Here is a 24,006-nt window from a genome sequence, read left to right as displayed (position 1 = left end):
GGGCACATCCGCCATTGTTGATAAGCAAATAATCCCTCTATAAAGTTTGGTTTCTTTACAAGCTGCTACAAACCCTTTGTCCTCAGAGGGAAAACATTTGTTTTAATTGGGTTAAATTGAAATGAAGTCAAAGTTTAGTCATTAAAAAGACCTGTATAAATAACATTTCTTTTCTTTGTCCATGTAGGTATACATATGGACAGCCTGTGCCGGGCACTGTGAGATTTGAGTTGTACCGACCTTTAAAGCGCATGGGCTTAATTATTACCCAGGTATGTCTATAATCTGTAACTCTGTAATGATAATATAACATTTTACTTTTCCAATATGAATGTTTCTTACTACCTAAAGGTTAGGTGATGTAAATGTTATCAAATATATGTGTAAATACTCAGTGCTTAACAAATCTATTGAACCACCTGTCATGAAAACAAGAAAACGTCCAGCCTCATGAAATGCTCACATTTGGACTCTTTCTTTCTCAGTGAGTTTTCTACGTGTTGAATACTTGAAACTAGAGTGAGGAATTTTAAATATTTTCACATTACTATTCCCAAATTTAGGCCAGGAAACTGGAATCCTCGGAGAAGCCTGTAGTAATCGAGAATAACGAACCACCAAAGCACATTTTGTATGATCAGGAACGGAAGTGAAAGACTGGAATTTGACAACCAAAATATAAACCCATGCTCACATTTTTTCTGTTCTTTTTCTTTCTTTTTCATTCTTCATTTATTTATTTAATCATTTATAATTTTTAGTTATTATTTTTAAATAGTACAATTGAGAATTCATGGGTAACAAAAAGGAAGATATCTGGAAATAAAGATATCATTTTGATTAAAGAGCTTGCACGAACTGCTGGATTAACCCGGATGGAAACACAGGGCAGTGCTAGCAAACACCTTTTAGTCTATCACTGGGAGGTGGTCCAATACATTTGCTAAACACTATACACACACATACACTGGAACGCGTGTGTGTGTGTGTGTGTGTGTGTGTGTGTGTGTGTGTGTGTGTGTGTGTGTGTGTGTGTGTGTGTGTGTGTGTGTGTGTGTGTGTGTGTGTGTGTGTGCGTGTGTGTGTGTGTGTGTGTGTGTGCGTGTGTGTGCGTGTGCACCCACACATTTTGTTGTTCCAGATCTTTGGTCTGATACATTTTCTCTGACTGGACCTTTTTGACTTTTAGGTGGATAACCTGACCACTGAGGCCCCTCCCCCATCATCCAGGGAGATAAGACAGGTACGCCTGGAAATACAGACAGAAATACTTTCTCAATTATATTTCCTTACCAGTCAATATTGATAACTATGACAATTAATGAAAATGTAATTTATTTCAAATTTCTTAGTTTAATTCAGACAATTAATTCCTGTCATAGATGGGGTTTTGTCTTCTCTGACAAATGAGACTTCTGGTTTCTCCATGTTGGAAGAAATACAAAAAAAACTGACACATGGGCCATTGAACTCTCTATAACTCTGTGTGTACGCTTCACACCTACGCTGTGGGCAAAGGGTGCAACAGATTGCAACACTCGAGGAGAATTGCCTTCTCTGAAATGTTGTGTATTTTTAGGAAAACATCCTGCGTTTTTACCCTTGGCCTCTTGTTTAAATATTTGAACTGCTGTGTCCAGTTATGATGTTTTTCATACAGAGCCAGGGGGAGTTTTGGCAGGTACCAAGGTTATAATGGTTTTGGGTTTGTCATTATAGTTTAGTTTAGTTTGTTGTGAATTTTTTTTTCCATTAAGTTTAGTTTTAATTAGTTTTCGAGCGGGCATTCTAGTTTTTATTTAGTTTTGATTTTTGCAACAAGGCTTAGTTTTAGTTTAGTTTTAGTTTAGTTTTAGTTTTTTCATATCTTATTAACCAGGTGCAGGATTGAAAAAGGTCAGAGTAAATATTTTGTAATACTGTTTATTTTCCAGTCCAACATAGTGCTGACTGCTCAGTCAATGCTGATACTGAACTGTTGGCTGCTGCCTTAAACACATGAAAATAATATAAACTTAATATAAAAAATATAAACATAAATTATATGACAAAAATGCTGTTAACATAAATAAAATAAAAACAGTTTAAACATAAATGATATCAAAACAATATAATATGAGCTTAGATAATTAGCAACTTGGACGTAAACTTATCGTTTTTCTTTTCTTTTCCAGTTTTTTTTAGTTTGAGTTAACTGCAATGTATTATAAATTTTAGTTTTCATTTTTAGTTTTGTTTAAGTTAACTATTATAGCCTTGGTAGGTATACAGTTGAAAATTTTCAGACACAGATGCAAACACACAGCAGAGTTCACAGAAAGCGAAAAGGTTTAATCAAGTTCAGGCAGAGATTAGTAAAAAAATAGAATTAGACAGAGGTGTCCAATAAACGTGAGGCAAAAGGAAAGGTTAAAGAACAGGAAGGATTTAAAAGCATGGCAAGACTAAGACTAAGGAAAGAAGGCTGGAAGGAACACTGTGAGGTACAACGAATTGGCAACAAGACAATGAGAGAAATAAGGTTAAATACAAGAGGTAATGAGGGTGATGGGAAACAGATGGGGAGGAACAATCAGGTAGCATGTGTGACCAAACGGGGGCAGGACAGACAGGAAGGGTTCTGGGGGGGCGGGTGGGCCCCGCTGGGTCATCTATCCCTTGGTGGGCTGAGGTGCGCGATCCTTCAGCCTGTTTCTCGCTGGGGGCCTCGGCATGGCGGGCCCCCTGTGGGGTGCTGTCCTGTGCAGGTTGCCGGGGGCCTCTCCTGTTGCTTGGGCAGCGGTCTCCAAGGCCTCTCATGGCCTCAGGTTTTCTGGGGGACGGGCAGTGACCTCTTATTCATCGCTACATGCCCACATCTTACCCCACCTGGCCTGGCTGTGGTTCGGGGCTTCTCCTCTGGGGAGGGGTCTAGTCCTGGGGGAACTGGCTCATGGGTGGCTTGGGGCCTCCGGCCCATGGGGGTGGCTGGGTGCTGGGTGTGGGGGTGGCTTGGGGCTGGGCGGACGGGTGGTTGGGGAGGGTGGGTGCTATCTGCAGGGGGGCTGCTGCTCTGGGCCCTGGGTGCTGTCTTTGGTATCGGCGGGGAGGCAGGTTTGTGCCCCCTTGGGTCCTGGGGTTGTCCCTGGGCCTGGCAGTTTGGGGACTGTGTGGGGGGGCCCGGGTGCCCTGGTTGCCCATGGGGCGCCTGTGGCTGTGTTTTACTTACTTGGACATTCGGTGACCACCTCACACGCATGCAGATACTCAAGCTTCTGTTGAGACTAACTAAGAGATATGATAGATCCCGTCAGAGCATGCTGAGTCGGGTACTATTACACATCTTCTCACATCCTGTGATGCATGCCACTTCATCTCCTGTCCACGTAGGCCCACACTCCCCACACTATCAAGACCCCACATTTCTGGTGTCCCTGGTTTCGTACAGCCTTTACTTCCTGTATTGACCTGAATTAGCCCAGCACTTGAACTGCTATCTCAAATCAACAACAGTAGACGTTTGTCCTCCCTTCTGTTTGTCTTGTCTCGTCCTGCCTGTCATTATTTCCCCTTCTTTCGCACTGTGGTGTGGCACGGCTCTCCCCTTCAGCTCACATCAAGGGTTAAATAAAGTTTAGAATGATGGAGTAGCCTACAGGGAGGGCTGGTGATGGTCACTATAGCAGTTAATCATATTCACATCTCTCGGACTGCTAGAAAAAAAATGCATTGGTCTTTTCAACACTGTCATATGACACAGTGCTCAGCAGAAAAGATAATGCAGACAAGGGAGAAAAAAAGATAAAAAAACAAAACAAAACATGAAACATGAATGTGAACAAAAATGAAAGAAATTATACAGACATGGAATTTATCTAGTTCATTTTGACTTTCCAGATGGATAACACTGGCTGTGCAACTTTTGTCACCAAGATGTCTACTTTTACAAAAGCTGATCAGGACATGCTGTATGACTCTCTGATGCTGACAGCCACTGTGGAGGAGGCAGGAACAGGCAAGTGTCAATGTCATATTCTCATCCATAAGATCGTCTCCTTGCTCTTGTCATGATGGTAATTAATACCACCACAGCATGCTGAATGTTACATTTTACTGAAAAAGACTTAAAGACAGCTAAGTTCAAGAGACAAAAGTCATCTGCACTTTGTGTCAAAGGGATTAGAATTGTCACCAATTTACTCTGAGCTCAAACGACCAACCACAGTGCATCAGCAAAGTATTCACACTTTTTAATGTTAACACATTTTGTTATGTTAAAGCCTCTTTCTAAAATGGAATGAATTCATTGTTTTCTGTAAGGCTCCACACATTAAACCCCATAATGACAACATGAAAAAAGATTTTATTTGATTTTTTGTAGAGGTCGACCGATATGGGTTTTTTGGGGGCTGATGCCGATGCTTTCCAAATTTGGGCAGCCGATGCCGATATGCATAGCTGATTTTTCCAATTTGATATTCAGGCCGATTGTTAAATAAATACATATTTATCACATTTTTGTGAAACGCAGCAATTTCTGAGCAACTAAAAGAAATCTATTACAAAAAGTCGTGTCCAGTCCTCTGAACATTTATTCAGCTTTCAAAACAATGAAATATTTTGTCTGAGTAAACACACAATGTAACAAGCAGTAGTAAACATTCACACTCTTCTTAAAATGTCAAAAAAGAAATTTAAACTTATTAATATAATTTGAACAAAAGTATGTAATGTATCCAAGTGGTTCCACAAGTTTGAGGTGCTCATCTTTTTTGTGCCTGATCAAAAATTGCGTCATTTTATACAACGGATCAAAACTTTTTAAAAGAAAATACGGCCGATGGCCGATAGAGACAAATGTCCAAATATCGGCCCGATATATCGGCCGGCCGATATATCGGTCTACCTCTAATTTTTTGCAACTTTGTTAAAAACAAAAAACTAAGACACCAATTAATCATAAGAATTTACAGCATATGCCCAACACTTGGCAGCTGTGGATCTATTCAGATCTTTCTGGAGATGTTCAATCGGATTCAAGTCTGGGCTCTGGCTGAGCCACTCGAGGACATTCCTTTGATCCCCATCCCCACAGCATGATGCTGACACCACCATGCTTCACTGTAGGGATGGTATGGTCCAGGTGATGAGCGGTGCCTGACCTCCTCCAAGCATGATGCCTGGCGTTCAGACCGAAGAGTTCAGTCTGTGTCCCATCAGTGCAGAGAAGTTTCTTTCTTCCTTGGTCTGAGAGTCCTTCAGGGGGCCTTTAGGCAAACTCCAGGTGGGCTGCCCTGAGCCTTTTACTGAGGAGTGGCTTCCTCTAGGGCTAGGCGATTATGGTAAAAATAAGAATCCTGATTATTTTAAGTGATATTGAAATCACAATTAATATACACAACTATTCATTTATTCAAAAACTTCAGTACTGATTTAAACACAACTTTAAAGAGGCAGCAAGTGGCACATACAGTATTATTGATACACATAAGTCACACACACTCGCTGTGGCTGCACATGGAACACAGAAGAGCTATGAAGCACAGGAACTTGCATACATCTACACCGTGTGGCATATTAATTGTTTTTCTTCGATTATATTGTTTTTATGATTGTCAGATAGCAAAATTGAAATCACGATTAAAATCCAATTAATTGTCCAGCCCTAGCTTCCTCTGTATACTCTATATACCTGCCTGATTGGTGGATTGCTGCAGAGATGGTTGTCCTTGCGGAAAGTTCTCCTCTTACCACAGAGGACCACTGGAGCTCTGACAGAGTGACTTTTAGGTTCTTGGTCTCCTCCCTGACTAGAGGCCCATTGATGCTCAATGTTAAATCTGGATCCGGATACAGAACGGAGCCTTCTGTCCGTTCTCTTCTTTCATTTTGTCTGTTTTCCTGCACTTTTCCATGAAGCTTACGAATACGGGCAAAACTGAGCAGTACCACCGGAAACCATGGGCAGCTTTAGATACAGGAAGAAGAAATAACAATGAAGGAACTTTAGAAATGTAATTAACTGTCTCACCGACTGCCACCTCTTATAGCTGCCTCTGTTTTTGTCTTTTTAATGCAAGCGGTACATTAGCAATACCTCCTCCACAGTTCCCATGTTTGTTTTTATGTTGTTTAGACTTTTGACTGTGGGCTGCCCCCCTGGTGGATATATTGGTTAACAGCAATGCCAACTTAGAGGATGCATGAAAGTATGTGGGCAGTGACGGTAACATCAGTTAAAAGGGCCAGATACATTCTTGCTCTGATGTCCTCTTGTCAAGACGGTTGGGCAGCTCTAGAAGAGTCCTGGTGGTTCTGAACCTCCTCTATTTACAGATGGTAGAGTCCACTGGGCTCTTTGGGACCTTCAAAGCAGCAAAATTGTTTCTGGACCATTTCCCCAGATTTGTGCCTTGAGACAATCCTGTTTCTCTGAGGTCAACAGACAGTTCCTTTGACTTCAAGCTTGGTCACCTGCGGGACCTAATGTGGACAGGTGTGTCTCTTTCCAAATCATGTCCAAACAACTGAATCAGTGAGTCTGGCTCTCAGTATGTGGAGGAGGTGTGAGCGAGTGGAACATAGGGAACATGTTGGGTTTTGTTGGTTGAGAAGTTCTTTGAGGTGAAGGGGTATCCGTTGATATCCATAGGGACTATGTGGTCATGTTTCCGCACTCTCATCAGGACCCCAGCTGCACAGTCTTGGATGTATTGGAGACTCTAAAGACTCTTGCCCAGAATCAGATATCAGAATAAGAAGTGCGTTGCAGTAATTCAGTATGTAGGAGATGAACGCATGGACCAGAGTTTCAGCATCTGAGAGGGGGATAGTGGGTGGAGTCTGGTGATGTTTTGGAGTTGGTGGAAGAAAGTCTTGCAGAGATGATTGATGTGGGATTCAAAGGTGGGTTGGGGGTCCATTTTTACACCAAGATGTGACTGATGATGTGAAGGGGATGGGCCCCTGGAGGACACCGCAGGGGGCTGTAAGTGGGTTTAATTTGGAGATGTACTCTGACGGTTTGTGGGGCATGATTTAACCCAACTGAGGACATTGAGCCCAATAGTGAGCTGGAGCTGGTTTAGTAAAACGCCATTATCAACTCTGTCAAATTTAGCTGTTCTTATTCACATGTGATTTCTTAATTTTTATTTTTATTACATTAGGGTGAAGAAAAATATGTGAGTTGGGTTAATTTTGGAATGAGGCCGTAACGTAAAACGTTGAAAAGGGACCTGCATGAACAGATAAACAACCAAACTTGAACTCCTGACAAGTGCATATCTTGTCTGTCATGTTGACTTGAGACGTTATTGAATCACTGGACGTTAGTGAATGATCAACATTATAACAATGTGTAACAGCTTCATCCTTGAATTAAATATGATTTTTTCCCCACTCTCAACACCAGCATGAGATGGACACTAATGTCATACCACAGTGTCAGCAATAAGAGAGGGAAATGTGCCTCTAATCAAACTGATATGACGTGTGTGATCAGGCTGTTCCTGCAGTTGCTGTCAAAAATGATATTTGTTGTTCACGCAGAGTTTTAACACAAAGGCTTTTTTTTCAGGTATTTCACTCCTAAATCAGAAGAAGCTGCAGATCAGCTATGTTATTGGAAAGCTGATCTTTATAGACACACCCAAGGTTTATGAGAAAGGATCAAACGTGGAGGGAAAAGTAAGTGCAAACACTTTCTCCTCAGATCTTTCACAACTTGCTACCTGGTCCAAAAACTTTGTGCCCACCACAGATCAGAGCAGTTCGTCACGATGGTACACCCATTGCCAACATGTCGGTGCACCTGTTAGAGGGACAGCGGTGGTCGGCTCGTCTGCAGCAGAGTCTCAAAACTGACAGTGAGGGTATCGCCACTTTCACGATCAGCGCAGCTGAGCTGAATCACGACCTCCATCTCCTGGTACGTACAGTGTGAAACTACTCTTCAGTCTGCAAGATACACTGCCTGGCCAAAACCAGGCAATTAGGTATAAGCCTCCTGTGGGATAATTACTGCAAGGTGTTGCAGATGTTTCAGCTGTCAACAAGTTATTTGACCCAAACTGATGCCGTTGAAAAGCTTTTCACTTCTTAAACAACTGTGTCAAAAGACACGTCCTTTGGTCGTGGAAAAAGCAAACAAACACATCAAGCAAACAAAAATCTAAGGAGATTGTCCAAACTCTAAAAATCGTGTTCCAGCCCAATATTAAATCCTGGAAGGAGTTTATTCTGATCTGCAATTATCGTCTTCCAGGAAGAAATATGGTCGGAAAATAATCCTGAATGATGATGATCGGCGATCACTTTATCGTTTGGTGAAATCAAATGAAAGAAAAACAACAGTAGGACTATGGGCTATGTTTAATAGTGAAAGTAAAACCAATTCCACACACACACAATGTGAAGGGAACTCAAAGGATTGGGACTAAACAGCTGTGTAGCCTTAAGAAAACCATTAATCAGTGAGGCTAACCTGAAAAAAAGCTTCAGTTTGCTAGGGAGCAAAAAGATTGGACTCTGGAGCAATGGAAGAAGGTCATGTGGTCTAATGAGTCCAGATTGACCCTGTTCCAGAGTGATGGGCCATCAGGGTAAGAAGAGAGGCAGATGAAATGATCACCCATCATGTCTAGTGCCTACTGTCCAAGCCTGTGGGGGCAGTCTATGATCTGGGGTTGGTGCAGTTGGTCAGGTCTAGGTTCAGCAACAGTCTGTGCTCAAAGAATGAGGTCAGCTGACTACCTGAATATACTGAATTTCTTCCCTGATGGCACGGCCATATTCCAAGATGACAATGCCAGGATTCATCGGGCTCAGATTGTGAAAGAGTGGTTCAGGGAGCATGAGACATCATTTTCACACATGGATTGGCCACCACAGAGTCCAAACCCATTGGAAATCTTTGGGATGTGCTGGAGAAGGCTTTGCTCAGCAGTCAGACTCTACCATCATCGATGAAGATCTTGGTGAAAAATGAATGCAACACTGGATGGAAATAAATCTTATGACATTACAGAAGCTCAGTGAAACAATCCCACTGCGAATGCATGCCATAATCAAAGCTAAAGGTGGGCCAGTGAAATATTAGAGTGACTTTTTTGTTTTTTGTTTTTTTGGGCTGGGCAGCGTAACTTAAACTCTAAAAACTCTGTTTTCATGAACACCAATAGACCCTCGTAGGTACACTTAGAGTAGCTGTGAGGAGTTTGAAAGTGATCTTCCAAAAGTCTCCCTTCTACATATATGCCTGATCATAATCTACACTTTAAAACAAGATTATCAGCACCAATATTGCTGGTTGCAGATTATTTCAAAATACTTCTTCTTAGCTTCCTGATCTGGTTGAGCAGGACCAGGTTAATTTATGGCACATCTAGGTCTCTATGACAACACCACAAGGCTGACAAAGTTTATTAGTGAGAAGAGAGGTCTGTGTTTTTTTCTGCTGAAATGATTTCTGTGATTAACTTTGTAGTGATGGTGGACACAGGAGCCTAACTGTCAGACAGAAAAAGGACATTGGAGCGTAAGAAAGCTAAACAGGAGAGTGATAGAACAGAAGCTTAAAGCCAAAACACGGGCTTAGGGCACAGGAGCTAAACTGTTTGTGATAATGTTGATTCCAACCCACAGTCAGCAGTTTTTCTGCAGTGGTCTGTTCAAACTTGAGAGTCTATCAATAAAATGAAGAGTGAGGTTACGTTAGCTCTGCTTGGTAGATGAGTGGCAGGATATAACCAGGATTCACTAACGTTACACTGACATGTTTAAGAGCACCAGACTGTCAGCTGAGCTAAATATAAACAGCTACTAAACTACTTACAAACAAAAGACAGTGTTTACTTGTTGTCACGTTAGCCTACGGATTCTTAAGAGCACCAGGCTGCTGATAGCACTACATATAGCCTGCTTCTTCAACGTTTGCTTGAGGTCACGTTTCAAACCATTGCGCTACATAACAGTCCTAATAAGTCCCTTACCTTGGGGCGTGTTGTATCCAGTAAAAAGTTGTCTTGAACAAAGAAAATTTGTTTCAATCTGATCTTCATTTAATTCAAAACAAACCTCGCTAAAAGTTCTTTACGACAGTGTACGGAGACTCTAGGCCAGAAGGGGGGGGGGCAGTCCAGTTAAAACAGACCCTCCTCATAGCATCTTTAACATTTCACTTGAACACTTCTGTATCAGAATATTTGAGGCTCATAAGTTTTTCTTGATGAGCTTCTTTCTTATTTTTACATTTAATCATCGTGCTTTTGTTCTCAGTTTATTTGCACTGAACACTGACCTGTAACATCCCAAGTCTACCTTTTCAATTCTTCACTGCTAAACAAATGGTCAAGTCCATATCATCCATAATCCTAATTATACAGCCCCTCTTCATGAAACTGATGCCTCCTTTTAAAGCTTAAATATATTACAACCAATATCTTGAGTTGTTGTTTCCCAATCAAGGCAAGCAGCAAACCCCAAATCAGGCATGAGGAGCAGACTCCGATCTATCAAACCGGGGAGCACAAAGTGTTGCTGGCCAAACCTTTTACTCCTTACGCTAAAACAACCAGCTCCCTGGAGGTGCAGCAGAAGAATAAACAACTCGCCTGCGACACAGAAGAAGACATCCACATCAAATATTTTGTAGTCGGGGAAGCTCAGGGCACGGCAGATGTCATGTATCTGGTGAGTGAATCACTGAAATGTTCAGTGTTTTCCATCAGAAGAAATAATGAACCTGATTTTAATTTGCTGTTGATAATTTGGTGATGGACAGAGGACGAATTTATTCTATTTATTTATTTTTCTATGTCTTTTAAATTCTGCAGGTCTTATCCAGAGGAACCATTGTGATGCAGGGATTCAAACAGGTTGAAGTCCAGGATAAACCAGGTAGGAAGACACTTGTTTTTATTATGAATTTGGGAATAAATCTCACCCATGAGGGATGGGATTAAATATGAATTCTGTTCTGAGTGAAGCCAGAGGTTTTTCACTCAACTGAACTTTGCTTTAAAGCCACTGGAAACCAAAATCCACCAGTGTTTGTCTTTGCACCCCGTCACATGAGATAAGGGAAGTGAGCATCTGTCGAGATTAAAAGCACAGTTTTAATCAAGAGGTCTGTTTCAGTGACTGAAGGCCAGGTGTCCTTTAAGTTGAGAGTGTCTCCAGAGATCACCCCGGACATCCAGGTGGTGGCTTACGCCGTCCTCCCCAGTGAGACGGTGATCGCCCACAGCGCTGCCTTCACCACTGAGAAATGCTTCAGCCACAAGGTCGGTGTGCAGGCGAGTGTCAGAGGTGCACTACACACTGGTGTTAAATTAAAGTTAGCTTCTCCTTGTGTCAGGTGTCTCTGGAGTTTTCTCCATCCTCAGCTGTCCCAGGTGAGGACAACACTCTGCAGGTGAAAGCCCATCCTCACTCTCTGTGCGGTCTGAGCGCCGTTGACCAGAGCGTCCTCATCAAGGAGCCGGGGAAAACTCTCGACGTAGACAAGGTAAAGGCAGGAACCAGCCTCAGGGGCTGTTTACACCAGTGCTTCCCAAACTCTTTTTCAGGTGACCTACCTTTCTAGAAATAAGCCTCGGCAACCCAATCCAAAATATGTAAATCATCTGTAAATCATTTGACAGGATAAAAAAGGCTTCTTTAATCATGCTTCTGCATCATCTTACATCTTTTTACCAGCTAACAGGCTTAACATATTTGAAAAATGCCTTTCAGCTTTGTTCTGCCACAGCCACACCAGACACGAATTTGCAGACGCACATCGAGATTACATACAAAGTCAAAGCAAAGACGCCTTTGGATGCAGATTTGGACGCGTGTGAAGCAGGGTGTATGGAGCGTCCAGCACGTTTGGGGGCGTCAAACACCTCTACACTGGAGTTGAAAATGTTGAACAAATTCGTGTGTCACGGCGGCCAATCGGCGATGACATCCCCCCCCGACGTCATTGATTTGATGACATGTGACACTAATTTGCGAGTGTGAGGAGCCAATCATCAGTAAACAAATCAGTGAGGGGAGACTTCTTCTGGTTACGGAAAGCATACATTTCATGTAAACATTCTCAAAACTAATTTTGTGACCCATAAAAAATCCATGGCAACCCACCTTTGGGTTAGGACCCAGACTTTGGGAATTACACAACAACGGTTTTAGGATGAAACACAACAGTATTTTTGCGTTTTGGCCTCTTGTTTACACAGAAACAGCATTTTAGCCTCTGCTTCAGTGGAGATCCACCAAAAGTCGCTTCTGGATAAGACGGTCCTGGCGCCAAATACAGGCCTGGCATACTGACTACAGCGTTTTCAGTCCCTTAGTGTTTCTGTGTAAATGCATTTTTTTTCACTCGCTTTTGCGTTCTGGGGTGAAACATTGTATAATGAGGCCTAAAATGCTTTTTCAGGCAACATGATGACAGGTAAAAACCTTGTGTATTTCTCAGAGGCAGGGTATGGTAAGGTATCTACTTCTCAATTAACTGTAAAGCTCTGTGTCAAAAGCAACTAATGGACTGATGGGTCCCCTCCAGTTCTCTTCGCCCAGGGAGGTCTGGAGAGTGCTCATCTTAAAAACAGTTAAAATGACAGCAGCTGAAACAAAGCATTTCAGACAGAGGCTGTAATAGGTGTTGTCATGGATGCCGGTCTGAGCAAGTTGTTTTTGAGCCATGAATAATGTTCAGTGACTACACAGCTATCAGAAGGATCAAACCATAAATGAGCACAGCACTCACTCAGATTTGACTGGAATGCCTGACCCACTCCACTGACTCCTCGTGTCAGGACGGACTGTTGTTAAGCTTCAAATAACTATTTTTTTCACTTCACACAATTGTATCTGTTTGTCTTTCAGATATTCAACCTTTTACCTGTGAGAAAGGTAACTTCAGTTCCATACGCCGCTCAAGACCCTGAAGAGTGCCTTCGTTTGAGATGGTATCACCGGAGACGCCGCTCCACTGCAGATGGCGCTTTTTACACTTTCCAAGTAATTTTTAACGTTTTTATTATGCTTGTGTTGTATTAAATAAACTTTGACCTTTTTTTGTTCTTTTTGGGTTATTCAGGGCGTTGGGCTGAAGATGGCAACCAATTTGTTTATTCGAATGCCTTCTTGTGTCTCATTTAGAGGAGTGGAATACTATGAAGGACCTATCGGTAAGTTTTTTTTTTTTTTAGTTTGTCAAACCAAAACTTTGAGCATTTGATAACATTAATATTGCCAGAGAAACAGGAAATGATGAGACAGAGTGGGGAATGGCATTCAGAAAATCAGGTCATAGACTGATCCTGTGATGAGTGCTGTAGTGGAGCCTGCTTGTACAGCATTGTTACGTTATCTCCTATTAAAATGTTTTCTTGTTTCTTGACAGCTATGGCAATGGAACACCTAGAACTAGATGATTATATAGCTTATGATTCTATGATTGATGTTGATATGGAGCCTGAGCCTGAGCCCATTAAGACAGTCCGCAGATTTTTCCCTGAGACCTGGATATGGGACCTGGTGGAAGTTGGGTAAGCTTCTTTCATGTGACAGCAAGCCTTATCAGAGAGTTTTACCTTTTGAACATGACTGTACTGGTGGTTGGATGTTCAGCTGTGTGAACTGGTGTAGTCGTTAATTCAGTGTGACAGTGATCGTGGGATATTTTTAAACACATCTTTGTGTCAGTGAGATTTGTCTGTTCCACAGCAGAGGTTTGTGTTTTTCTTTTTCTGCTGATTCAGAGCGTCTGGAAGTAAAGACGTGCCTCTCACCGTGCCTGACACCATCACCACCTGGGAGACGGAGGCTTTCTGTTTGTCTCCTCAGGGTTTCGGCTTGGCTCCTCGTAAAGAGCTCACCGTCTTCCAGCCCTTCTTCCTCGAGCTCAGTCTGCCTTACTCCATCATCCGAGGGGAGAACTTTGAGCTGAAGGCCACTGTCTTCAACTACCTGCCCAGATGCATCATGGTAATCAGTGGCTACGTTTACATGTGTGAGCAAACAGGGTTAATCCTGTTTACATGGTATCCCGATCAAAACGCATGGAGAACGTCATGACGCAATATAGCAGAGGTCCATCTAGTGGGTATTGTGCCACTGTAATGGTAATGACTGGTTGGTAGGATGTCAAGAGGATTTGGAGACTAAAACACACCCAGAAGCTCAAATAAAATGATAAAATTTATAACAACAGATACAAGAAAAAGCAAAGCAATCAAACTAAGAAACATCTAAGAGATTAAAGAATAAAAAATAAAATCAAGAGACATCTAAATAAGACACTAAAAATATATTCAAAGCAAATAAAAGTATGTTAAAAGATTAAAATTGAATCTAAAATACTTAAATTTAAAAAGATAAGAACTATATCAAGAAAATACATAACCAAATAGTAAAAATGGAATAAAATATCAGACAATAGAATATTAAACCAAAAATGTATTAAAAAGAATTGTTTCTCAGAAATAAATAATTATAATAGTCATTAAAATAATAAAATTCTACATAAAAGCAAGGCTGATAAGTGAGCTTTTGAATTACATCTAAAAGTTTCTTCATTTGCAGCTTTTCTCAGACCCTCTATGAAGTAACTAAACCTTGTTTAATTATTATAACTATGATACACAGTGAATAAAGCATTCCATGTTTTTATTCTACTGCGCAGGCCTACCTCTACCCATGCCAACAGTATGTGTTGAATCTTAACAAGAAAGGATTACTTTAGATGTAGATTTGCAGATACTGTGGTTGAAAAGTGAATATGAGGTCTTTGAAAATGATTTTAATTGAAAGAACATTTTTATCATTGCAAATTCAATTGCATAACATGAATAACATGGCAAACGATTCCACACACATTTGATCATCAAGTAGTCGTTCATGAGCCCACAGCTTTTCCATCGCGAACATATTTCTGGATTTGGAGTCTAGAAGTACTGTCAAGGTAAGCTTTAATGATAAAACTGAGGTGAATATATTTGATGGTACCATTTAAGTAACAGACTCATTAAGGTTAAACAAGCAAATGCTCGTCGAAACCTGTGTCATTTTTAGAGACTAGCTACAACAGTTATTCATGACACTTCAACTGAGTCAGGAAAAATTTCTGGAAATTCCTAAAAATTCATTTATAATGTCATAAAAATATTGCACGTTAGCAGCTATGTTAGCATGCACGTCTGGTTATGACAAACTAAAATGTTTGATATTTATACATGTATATGACAGGTAATGCAGTTAAGATAAATTGCTGGAAAATTCCCCAAATTCCTGTTTATTCCCATTAGTTCTCAAAAATTCCCATGGAAAATTTTCAACTTTGTAAACTCATGGAATTTTGCTTTCCTACTTTGAAGTATTTCTACCAGCAGTGTCTCTGTAAAGCTAGCTGAACCTTACCTCATGTTCAGGATTTGGGGTGCACGATATCTCAGTATCAATATCATCCGAGTCCAGGTCGCAGGGACAGTAGCGCCATCAGTGGCATTAGTGGCTTCAGCAAAGACCAACAACCCCTGTCCCCAGCCATTCCCACCAGCTCCTCTGGGGGGATACCAAGGTGTTCCCAGGCTAGTCGAGTATATAATCCCTCCAACGTGTCCTAGGTCCAACCCGGGGTCTCCTCCCAGTTGGACATGCCGAAAACACCTCCCGAGGGAGGCATCCAGGAGGCATCCTCACCAGATGCACGAACCACCTCATCTGGCTCCTCTCGATGCAGAGGAGTAGCGGCTCTGCTCGGAGCATCTCCTGGGTGCCCGAGCTACAAACCCTATCCCTAAGGCTGAGCCCAGACACCCTCATTTCAGCTGCTTGTATCCGTGATCTTGTTTTGGTCACTACCTACAGCTCGTGACCATAGGTGAGGGTTGGTACACAGATTGACCAGTAAATTAAGAGCCTTGCCTTATGCCTCAGCTCTCTCTTCACCACAATAGACTGGTACAGCATCCGCATCACTGCCGATGCTGCCCTGATCCGTCTGTCAATCTCTTGTTCCATTTTCCCTCACTGAACAAGACCTCGAGATACTTGAACTCCTCCTCTTGGGGCAAAGACTCTCCTGACCTGGAGTGGGCAGTCCACCCTTTTCCGACTGAGAATCATGGCCTCGGACTACGAGGTGCTGATCTTCATCCTTGCTACTTCACACTCGGCTGCAAACTGCCCCAGTGTGAGCTGGAGGTCAGTGTTCGATGAGGCCAACAGGACCACATCATACGCAAGAAGCAGAGCTGGGATCCTGAGACCCCAAACCTGACTACCTCTGCCACTTTACTGCACTTAGAAATCCTGCCCATAAAAGTAATGAACAGAATCGGTGATAAAGGGCAGCCCTGGTGGAGTCCAACCGTGACTGGGAACAAATTTGACGTACTGTTGGCAAAACAGACCAAGCTCTCACTCTGGAAATACAGAGATTGAACAGCTCGTAACAACGGGCCATCACACCATATTCACGAAGCACACTCCACAAGATACCTCGGGGGACATGATCAATAGCCTTTTCCAAGTCCACAAAGCACATCTGGACTGGTTGGGCAAAGTCCAATGCGCCCTCTAGCACCCTTGCAAGGCCAATGTCTAAAAGTGGGTCGGCATTTACTCATTAGCTGCAGGCCATTTCCAGAGCATCTTGAACGATCTTCCAAGACCCAATTATCATATAATATTGTTTTCTATGACTATGTAAACACCAAAACTATCTAAGAGGAGTGGACCCTCCTCTTTATGTCTCTCTTCCTGCTTTGATGAAAAAAAAACAGAAAACAAACTTTTTTTGATTCATCTCGGGCACTCCATCCTTTGATCCTCTTCATGTTCATCTTTTCTCACAATCCCACCACTTTTTTTCTCTGAACTACCTCAACACATCATCTCAGATTGTTTATGATTTTTTTTTTTTTTTTTTTTTTTTTACCAATATTGATATTGGTAAATATCGGTTATCTGCCATAACAGCAATATTAAAAGCAGTATTGGTCAAAATTTTCACATCGGTGCATCTCTATTCAGGAGAGAACCAGACTTAAAGTGTTTTTAATTCAGAGGTTAAGACCTAGGCTGTATGCTCCAGGGCTGTCCTCATGGGACATGAAACCTGACCACTGGACCAAACCAGCACCACACTTCTTCAGTCTTGTTTCTTTTGAACAGGTCACTGTGACTCCATCCCCCTCCTTGGACTACACCCTCACCCCCCTCTCTGGGGAGCAGTATACATCCTGTTTGTGTGGCAATGAGCGCAAGACCCTCAGCTGGATCCTGGACCCCTCAGCCTTAGGTAAGGGTCAGGTTTGTCTTCCAGCTGTACTTTGCCTGGAATACAACCACAAGAAGGCAGTATAAGCAAAGTAAAACCATCACTGAGCATCTAAGATTTTTGCTGTTTGTTTGTCTACCTTGTTTTAGGGGTTGTGAATGTGACGGTGACTGCTGAGGCTGTGGCATCCCACGCTTCCTGCAACAATGAGATCGTGGACGTCCCAGAGAGAGGTCGTATCGACGTGGTCACAAAATCCCTCATAGTGAAGGTTGGTACCCTTTAAACCAGTGATTCCCAACCAGGAGTACACATTGCAGGGGTACGTGGAAACATTGTATAATTTATTTCCAGCTTGGAAGTACTGAATGTGCGCTACAACTACTTTACCCCAGGGAGATAGTAACTTGTGCCATCAGCTCCATCAAAATCAAAACACTTGCTTACCTGCAGGCTGAAGTGCAGGGTTTCTGCTACATATGAATGATCGTGGTGCACTGCAACAATCACATACAAGCAGAAGCAGAAGTGCCCCCTGTCACTGTGTGGTTTAGATTAACTTTAAACTTCATCCTGATCTGTTTGTGAGACTGTAAGGCTGGTTGGTGCTGTGAACCCAGTCGAGCATATTCTGCATCAGCTGATTTTCAACCCTCTTCCCACTCCTTCAGGAGTCACCTTTATGCTCTCTTTGAGGCAGAAGTTTCAGTTTGTCAGTCTTTCCCTTCCTTCTATAAAACTTAACAGAGGAGTTTTCCTCCAGCTTCTAACAAACCTCAGAAAAAAAAAACTTCTGTAGTGGGTCTGAATACTTTTTCAAGTGTTTTGTTCCTGATTTGTAAAGTTTAAATGTCTTTCAAAGGGGACTTACTCAACTTTTTGTCGTAAATGTTACAGGAGTTAAATCTAACAAAGACAGGTTTATTATTTTGATTTCACATTTATTTACATTACTTTTTTATTTTCAAGGCAACATAATATTTCTTTTCATTTTTTAGATTAAAAAGAAGAAAATGTCAGAGATTTAATGTTCAAATTGAGAAGATGAAATACAATGATTTTTTTAAAATAATCAGTTGCTCTGCTTTTGAAGAATCATCAGCAGGAATGAGTGGGGGAACTCATGACATGACAAAAAGGATCAGGGGATACACAAGACTAAAAAGGTTGGGAACCACTACTTTAAATCATCAACTGGTGAACTGTGGTCCAGGTCAGGACCATAGACTGTAAAAAAAAATGGAGGTCCGCTTGCTCGGCTTGAAGTGAGTTCTCCACAAAAACTGCTCCCCCTGGTGGCTGGTTGCAGTACAGGTTAAAAAAACGGCTTTCCAGTCATTCCAGATGGGCTGTGGTCAAACTTCAAAAAATTAATACACCTCGTAGAAATGTTTCTCACATCTGGTTGTTGTGGTGATTTGAAGATATCATCTGGCTGTCTTGTATTCAAGTCCTCTTTTTTCTGAAAAGTTTTGTTTTCATTAGTTATATTAGGTTAAAAACAAGGTTTTACGTCACATTCAACAATGACTGACAGCTGCCGTTCTCGTGTATTTTTTTCAGGGATGTTTGAATATGTCCGGAGGTAGAGTCAGGAAGTGATTAGACTCTCGAAAGAAAAAAAAGTTATTTTTGTCACCCAGCTCCACTCAGATTCTCCCAGAATCCCTCATGTTCTCTACTGCACAGACTCTGGCTGCACAACTGCCACCAATGGCTGCGCCTGAGACGGGGGAATTTTGGCTTCAAAACTGTACAATGGTAAATGGCGGAGCCACGCTGTTCACTCTATATACAGTCTATGGTCAGGACCCAGAATCCATCCTATAGGGACCTGGAGCTATCATCAATAAACTACAAGGGGATTTTAAATTTGACAAAACGCTTCTATGTTCACTGGCGCAGCTTTTCTGAGCATTTATCAGTTGAGCAGCGCTGCGTTTGAGTTAAGCAGTCCCACACAACACTTCCCAGCCGATGAAGTCTCTGCAATCTAGGCTTTAAATATTGCTGCTCTGCAGAAAACCATCCAAAGGTCAAGGTATGTCCAAACTTTTGACTGGTAGTATAGACATTATTTGTTTGTTTGTTTGTTTGTTTGCTTGTTTGTTTCAAACATTTAAAAAAACTCTATAAAAAATTAAGGTATAACATCTGTTAAAAACACTGACCACTGCACACTTACTGCAAAGATAAACTGACATAACTAAAGTTCTGTTGAGAAAGGCGTGGGAGTAAAAACAAAAGTTATTTTGTTCTGTCACTTTCAGCTCTTAGAAAAATACAGTAATACAGTTAGAGTAGAGGTGGAATGGGGAGAGGAAATGTAACACAAAAAAATAACCTTCAGTTCCCCAGAAGTAAACAAATGTAAACTTCATTCGAACTCGAGAATCTGAGCTGCAGAATGAACCGGCCTTTCTGCTGTTGTATCTGAAAGCATAATGTGTGTTTTGGTTTACAGAGATCTGTCTGCTGCCTCAGGATTGGTGCAGAATGAGAATATTTACACTACACCGGAAATAAAAACGTTTTCCTGATATTTTACACAGTAAATATTGACATTTTGCATTGTTTTTTGTTAATAAGTTGATTGAGTTTTCAACAATTTTTGGGACACACAATTACAATGAAATAAATTCTAAGGACAGGGTGGGCAGGGTGGGCAAGAAAGATTTACCCATCGTTTTTTCCGCACTATCCAGAAATGCTTGCAGACAAACATAACAAACATTGAACACAGTTTCTATACTTTATTCTTTGTCACCAAAAAGATTTACATCTCAACATGGCCGCCCTTGCCTTTATCACAGCCTGGAGATGACCTGGCACTGCCTGGCATGAGCGCCGCACTGTCTCTGCATCAAGTTATGACCATGACTTCATCAGAGCTGGTGACACACCACAAAGTGGTGACACTTCTGTGAGAGACTCTTGAGACCTCCCTCTCCAGGATAGACCAGATCGCAAAGTCCTTTGGATTGATGTCCGGACTTGACGGAGGCCACATGTTCTTGTCCCAGAAGCCAGGAAAGTGCTGTTTGCACCAGGCCTGTGTGACATTGGATGTGCGAGCTGCTGCACCATCCTGTGTGAAGACATACTGGTTTCCAAACGCATTGGTACACCAAGGCAACACTTTTTCTTCAAGCATTTGAAGGTACACCTGGCTGTTCACTTTCACACCCTCCTGAATGAAGACCAAAGGAGACTTTGAGCCATCAGATGTGACAGCAGCCCACACCATGACTCCAGCTGGCTTCTGACAACGAAAATAAGTTCTGCAGGTGCTCTGCACTATGTGCATAAACCCTGTCATTCTGGGAATTGACCACTGCCTGAACGGTGAAGATCTTCTCATCAGACCAAACCAGGACTTTGTCTGCGGCACTCTGGATCTCCTGCAGCATCATTTCCCCCTGTCAAGCTGTTTTTAGAAGCGGCTGAAATCGGTTGTCTCTGTTGCATTTTTAGTTCTTTCAGTCTGAGATCCTGTTTGATGATTCTTCTCAGTGATGTTGCTGTTGCCCTCATGCTCCTGCGAGGATTCCTTTGGATTCTCTTCCTCACCTTCTCAACAACCCTTTTGGTCCGGTCTAAACACTTTCTTCCAGTGATTGACTTGCTGGTGTTATTGCCAGTCTCCTTGTATCGTTTCATATCGTTGTAGACAGTCTTGTGACAAACATTCTCCTTTTTCATGATTTGCATTGTTGTCCATCAAGGCCACAATCTGGTCGCACTTACCCTTCGATGCCATACTCGACAATCACTAGGAGTAAACAAATGAACTCAGGTACATCAAAAGCTATGCCTTTTAAGAGAAACTATCCAAAATTTTAAGTTTCAAGGACAAAAGCTAAGCAAACAAAATAGAGATAAACGATGGGTGAATCATTCTGGCCCACCCTTATAAGTTACAAACAAGACAAAACAAAAACAAAAAAAAGACATCATAATAAAAATAATCATAATCCAAAAGAAATAAATTAAATTACACAAAGTTGATACCTTGTTCCCGTCTGTATAAAAGAAAGATTACCAAAGGGAGTATGTCGCCATAGGTGATTTGTTAATCATACATTTTGCATTGTTTAACGTTATGTGACGTGTTTGGCTGTCCAAAGTAAATAAGATGAGATTTTTGGTCAGACAAGCGTAGCCAAAAGTTCCTCACATGTACTCTAAAGTCAAACAGTGCAGCTTGTATCATTAAGACTTCATTTCCTCACCTCTCAGGCTGAAGGAACCGAGGTGACAAAGACCCACAACTGGCTGCTCTGTCCTAAAGGTTAGTGTGGCTGAGACCAAAGGTCCCATGAACACTTCACCTGTTTCATGTCAGTGTGAGTTTAACATCTGAGTTCTTGTTTTATTCCCCTGAATGACGTGTTCTCTGTCTACAGACGAAGCGGCTTTGAAGGAGGAAATTGGCATAGAGCTCCCTGATAATGTGATTGATGGATCAGCCCGTGCTCTTGTCTCAGTCCTGGGTAAACTGATGGTTTTTGTCATGAGTGACTTAGTGTGGCTTCTTAGCAAATTAAGATGTAACTGATGGCCTATCTGAGTGAGATGGTGAAAATCTGAACAAATGAGAGGGGATTAAATTCTTTGAGGTGAAACATGAGTATTGATGACCTTTTAAAACAGCAGAGGGCGCTGTCCTCCTTTAACTTCTCTTGTATGGTGTCATAACGCCTCTGACATCTGTATCTGAATCAAGCTGTAAAGACACAGCTGCAGCAGGTAAAGACTGTGCTGATGAGGAGGCACCACCACATGCTCTGACGCGTCTCTGTGCAGGGGACATCCTGGGCCGAGCTCTGAAGAACCTGGACGGGCTGCTGCAGATGCCGTACGGGTGTGGAGAGCAGAACATGGCGCTTCTGGCCCCCAACATCTACATCCTCCAGTACCTGAAAAACACCCATCAGCTGACCCCAAAAATCATGGATAAAGCGGCAGAATTCCTGACCAGCGGTGTGTATTTGTAGTTTTCAAATCGTAATTAGACTCCTCCATCTCTTTTTAACTTATTTCTACAAAGAGTTGCTACCTTAAACTGTTGTTGATGTTGAGTGTCTCTGAAGTAAGTGAGGGGGAGGGTGCGAGCTCTGAGGGCCAAAGGATCATGGGAACTTAGGAGAGGAAAGATTCAGCATGGGAGTAGATTTAGGTCCTTTCTACTGACTGTATGAAATATGGACGTAGTCTCTGCGACGTCACCCTTCTTTTCCTGATACCGTGAAATAAAGCCAATCTGCAAACGCAGCCACATTGGATATGAAGCTGGCTTTGAGCTTCCTTGCTAACAGCTACAGCGCGCCTGTCAGTCACATGAGCTCGAGTTGTGCCTCTGATTGGAAAATCAAAAGATTCTAACAACTTCTTAACCATAAATATAAAATATTCACTCACCGTACAGTGTGTGCTGATAGAGAAATCAGCTTTTTAGATCCAAGCAATTTCTTGAACCAGGCTGTAAATATGTCTTCTAATGCCGTAAAAGTTTTTTTTTATGGCTGGGTGTGTACGTGACTTCTGATCTTTCTGCAGCCAGCCTCAAGCGGATTCTCACTGAACAGCAACTTTTAGCACTTCCCCATAGGCTTCATTATTACTGACCAGATGTTGCCCCTTCGTCCTTTCTCCCCTTCAGAGCTCCTGTACATCCTTGTTTTGTTCGCATAATTAATTCAGCTGAACTAAACTGCCTTAGTAAGAAAATCTTCTTATGTTCTGGAGAAGTGAATCTCACAGTGCCAACAAGTATTTATGCCTTTAACACAGGATACCAGAGACAGTTGACCTACAAAGACGCTCGAGGTGCTTACTCCACTTTTGGAACAGGACCCGGAAACACCTGGTGAGAACATTTCTGAGCCATGTATAAAAAGTGATAAAAAGTTCAAGACCAGTTGAAAAATTGCAAGAATTCACATTTTGCGGCGTTGGATTTTGAGAAGGTTCCAAGTAGAGTTTCAAAATACAAAAAGAAGAAAAGAAGAAAAGCAATGCAGAGAGCAAGCAAAGCATGCTGTCAATGACATCTCAAGATTAAATTCAGGTTGAATGATTGAATGAAGACATTTTTTATTCTTGAACCCCTTCTCTCACAGATGCTATCTGGTTATTAGGCAGCAGTTGGCACCAGTTAAGACCTTAATCGGGGTCAAGGATCATTTAACAGACAGCCAATCAGAGCGTCCGGTTCAGCCCCAGGTCTACCACTTGACTTTTTCATTCTATAACCCTGAGGATCTTTGAAGAATTTCAGATTGACAGTCTTACTGCGTCCAACGTCAGCAGTGATGGCAGGTTGCCCTGCTTATGCAGCTCAACAATCTGACTGCGTTCAAAGAGAGAAAGCTTTTTAAAGCCAACAGGAGGAATACCTGACTGTCGTAAAACGGCCCTACCTCCGCTGCAGGGCCACAGCTGGCTACGAGGTGCTCGCTGCTTAGTGTATCAGTCCGCGTGCACGGCGTGCCAGATATAAACAAACGCAGGTAGTCTGCCAGGAGGAAGAGACACGATGAGAACTAGAGCCTTATTTAGTGGTGTTTTTGTGTGAAAGTAACGTGCTGAAAATTCTCTAAATAAAGCGTGAATGCAGATCGATATCAGACTTTTTCGGTGGGAGTCAGTTTATTTGTGTTTTTGGTCAAGTAAAATATGGCCCCGTCTGAGTGCAGAGGAAACCGGCAGAGGAGCAGGGAGGGGGTGTTTGGTGCCAGCGCTCTGGGCTT

The 24,006-nt window shown here is 42.1% G+C and overlaps 1 protein-coding gene across 3 annotated transcripts in view; it reads left to right on the top strand.

The window, feature by feature from the left end:
- The window catches only part of LOC141790987 (alpha-2-macroglobulin-like), a 41,208-nt gene that overhangs the window by 8,182 nt on the left and 9,020 nt on the right, over positions 1-24,006 (top strand). For all 3 annotated transcript variants that reach the window (XM_074671164.1, XM_074671162.1, XM_074671163.1), the window contains exons 9-27: positions 188-272; positions 1,190-1,243; positions 3,877-3,994; positions 7,559-7,668; positions 7,742-7,909; positions 10,447-10,671; positions 10,815-10,878; positions 11,119-11,264; positions 11,339-11,488; positions 12,856-12,990; positions 13,070-13,160; positions 13,376-13,520; positions 13,734-13,959; positions 17,149-17,275; positions 17,404-17,525; positions 21,494-21,545; positions 21,661-21,747; positions 22,061-22,237; positions 23,048-23,123. In XM_074671164.1, coding sequence (XP_074527265.1) covers positions 188-272; positions 1,190-1,243; positions 3,877-3,994; positions 7,559-7,668; positions 7,742-7,909; positions 10,447-10,671; positions 10,815-10,878; positions 11,119-11,264; positions 11,339-11,488; positions 12,856-12,990; positions 13,070-13,160; positions 13,376-13,520; positions 13,734-13,959; positions 17,149-17,275; positions 17,404-17,525; positions 21,494-21,545; positions 21,661-21,747; positions 22,061-22,237; positions 23,048-23,123 — 2,358 coding nt within the window. The remainder of the gene's footprint in view (positions 1-187; positions 273-1,189; positions 1,244-3,876; positions 3,995-7,558; positions 7,669-7,741; positions 7,910-10,446; positions 10,672-10,814; positions 10,879-11,118; positions 11,265-11,338; positions 11,489-12,855; positions 12,991-13,069; positions 13,161-13,375; positions 13,521-13,733; positions 13,960-17,148; positions 17,276-17,403; positions 17,526-21,493; positions 21,546-21,660; positions 21,748-22,060; positions 22,238-23,047; positions 23,124-24,006) is intronic.

The sequence above is a fragment of the Halichoeres trimaculatus genome, unplaced genomic scaffold (genome assembly GCF_033239565.1).
Source record: "Halichoeres trimaculatus isolate MK-OKI-2021-1 unplaced genomic scaffold, fHalTri1.1 fHalTri1_scaffold_5, whole genome shotgun sequence".
In the NCBI taxonomy this organism is placed as follows: Eukaryota; Metazoa; Chordata; class Actinopteri; order Labriformes; family Labridae; genus Halichoeres; species Halichoeres trimaculatus.
Note: the sequence above shows the minus strand (reverse complement) of the source record. Positions and strands in the feature narration are given on the sequence as shown.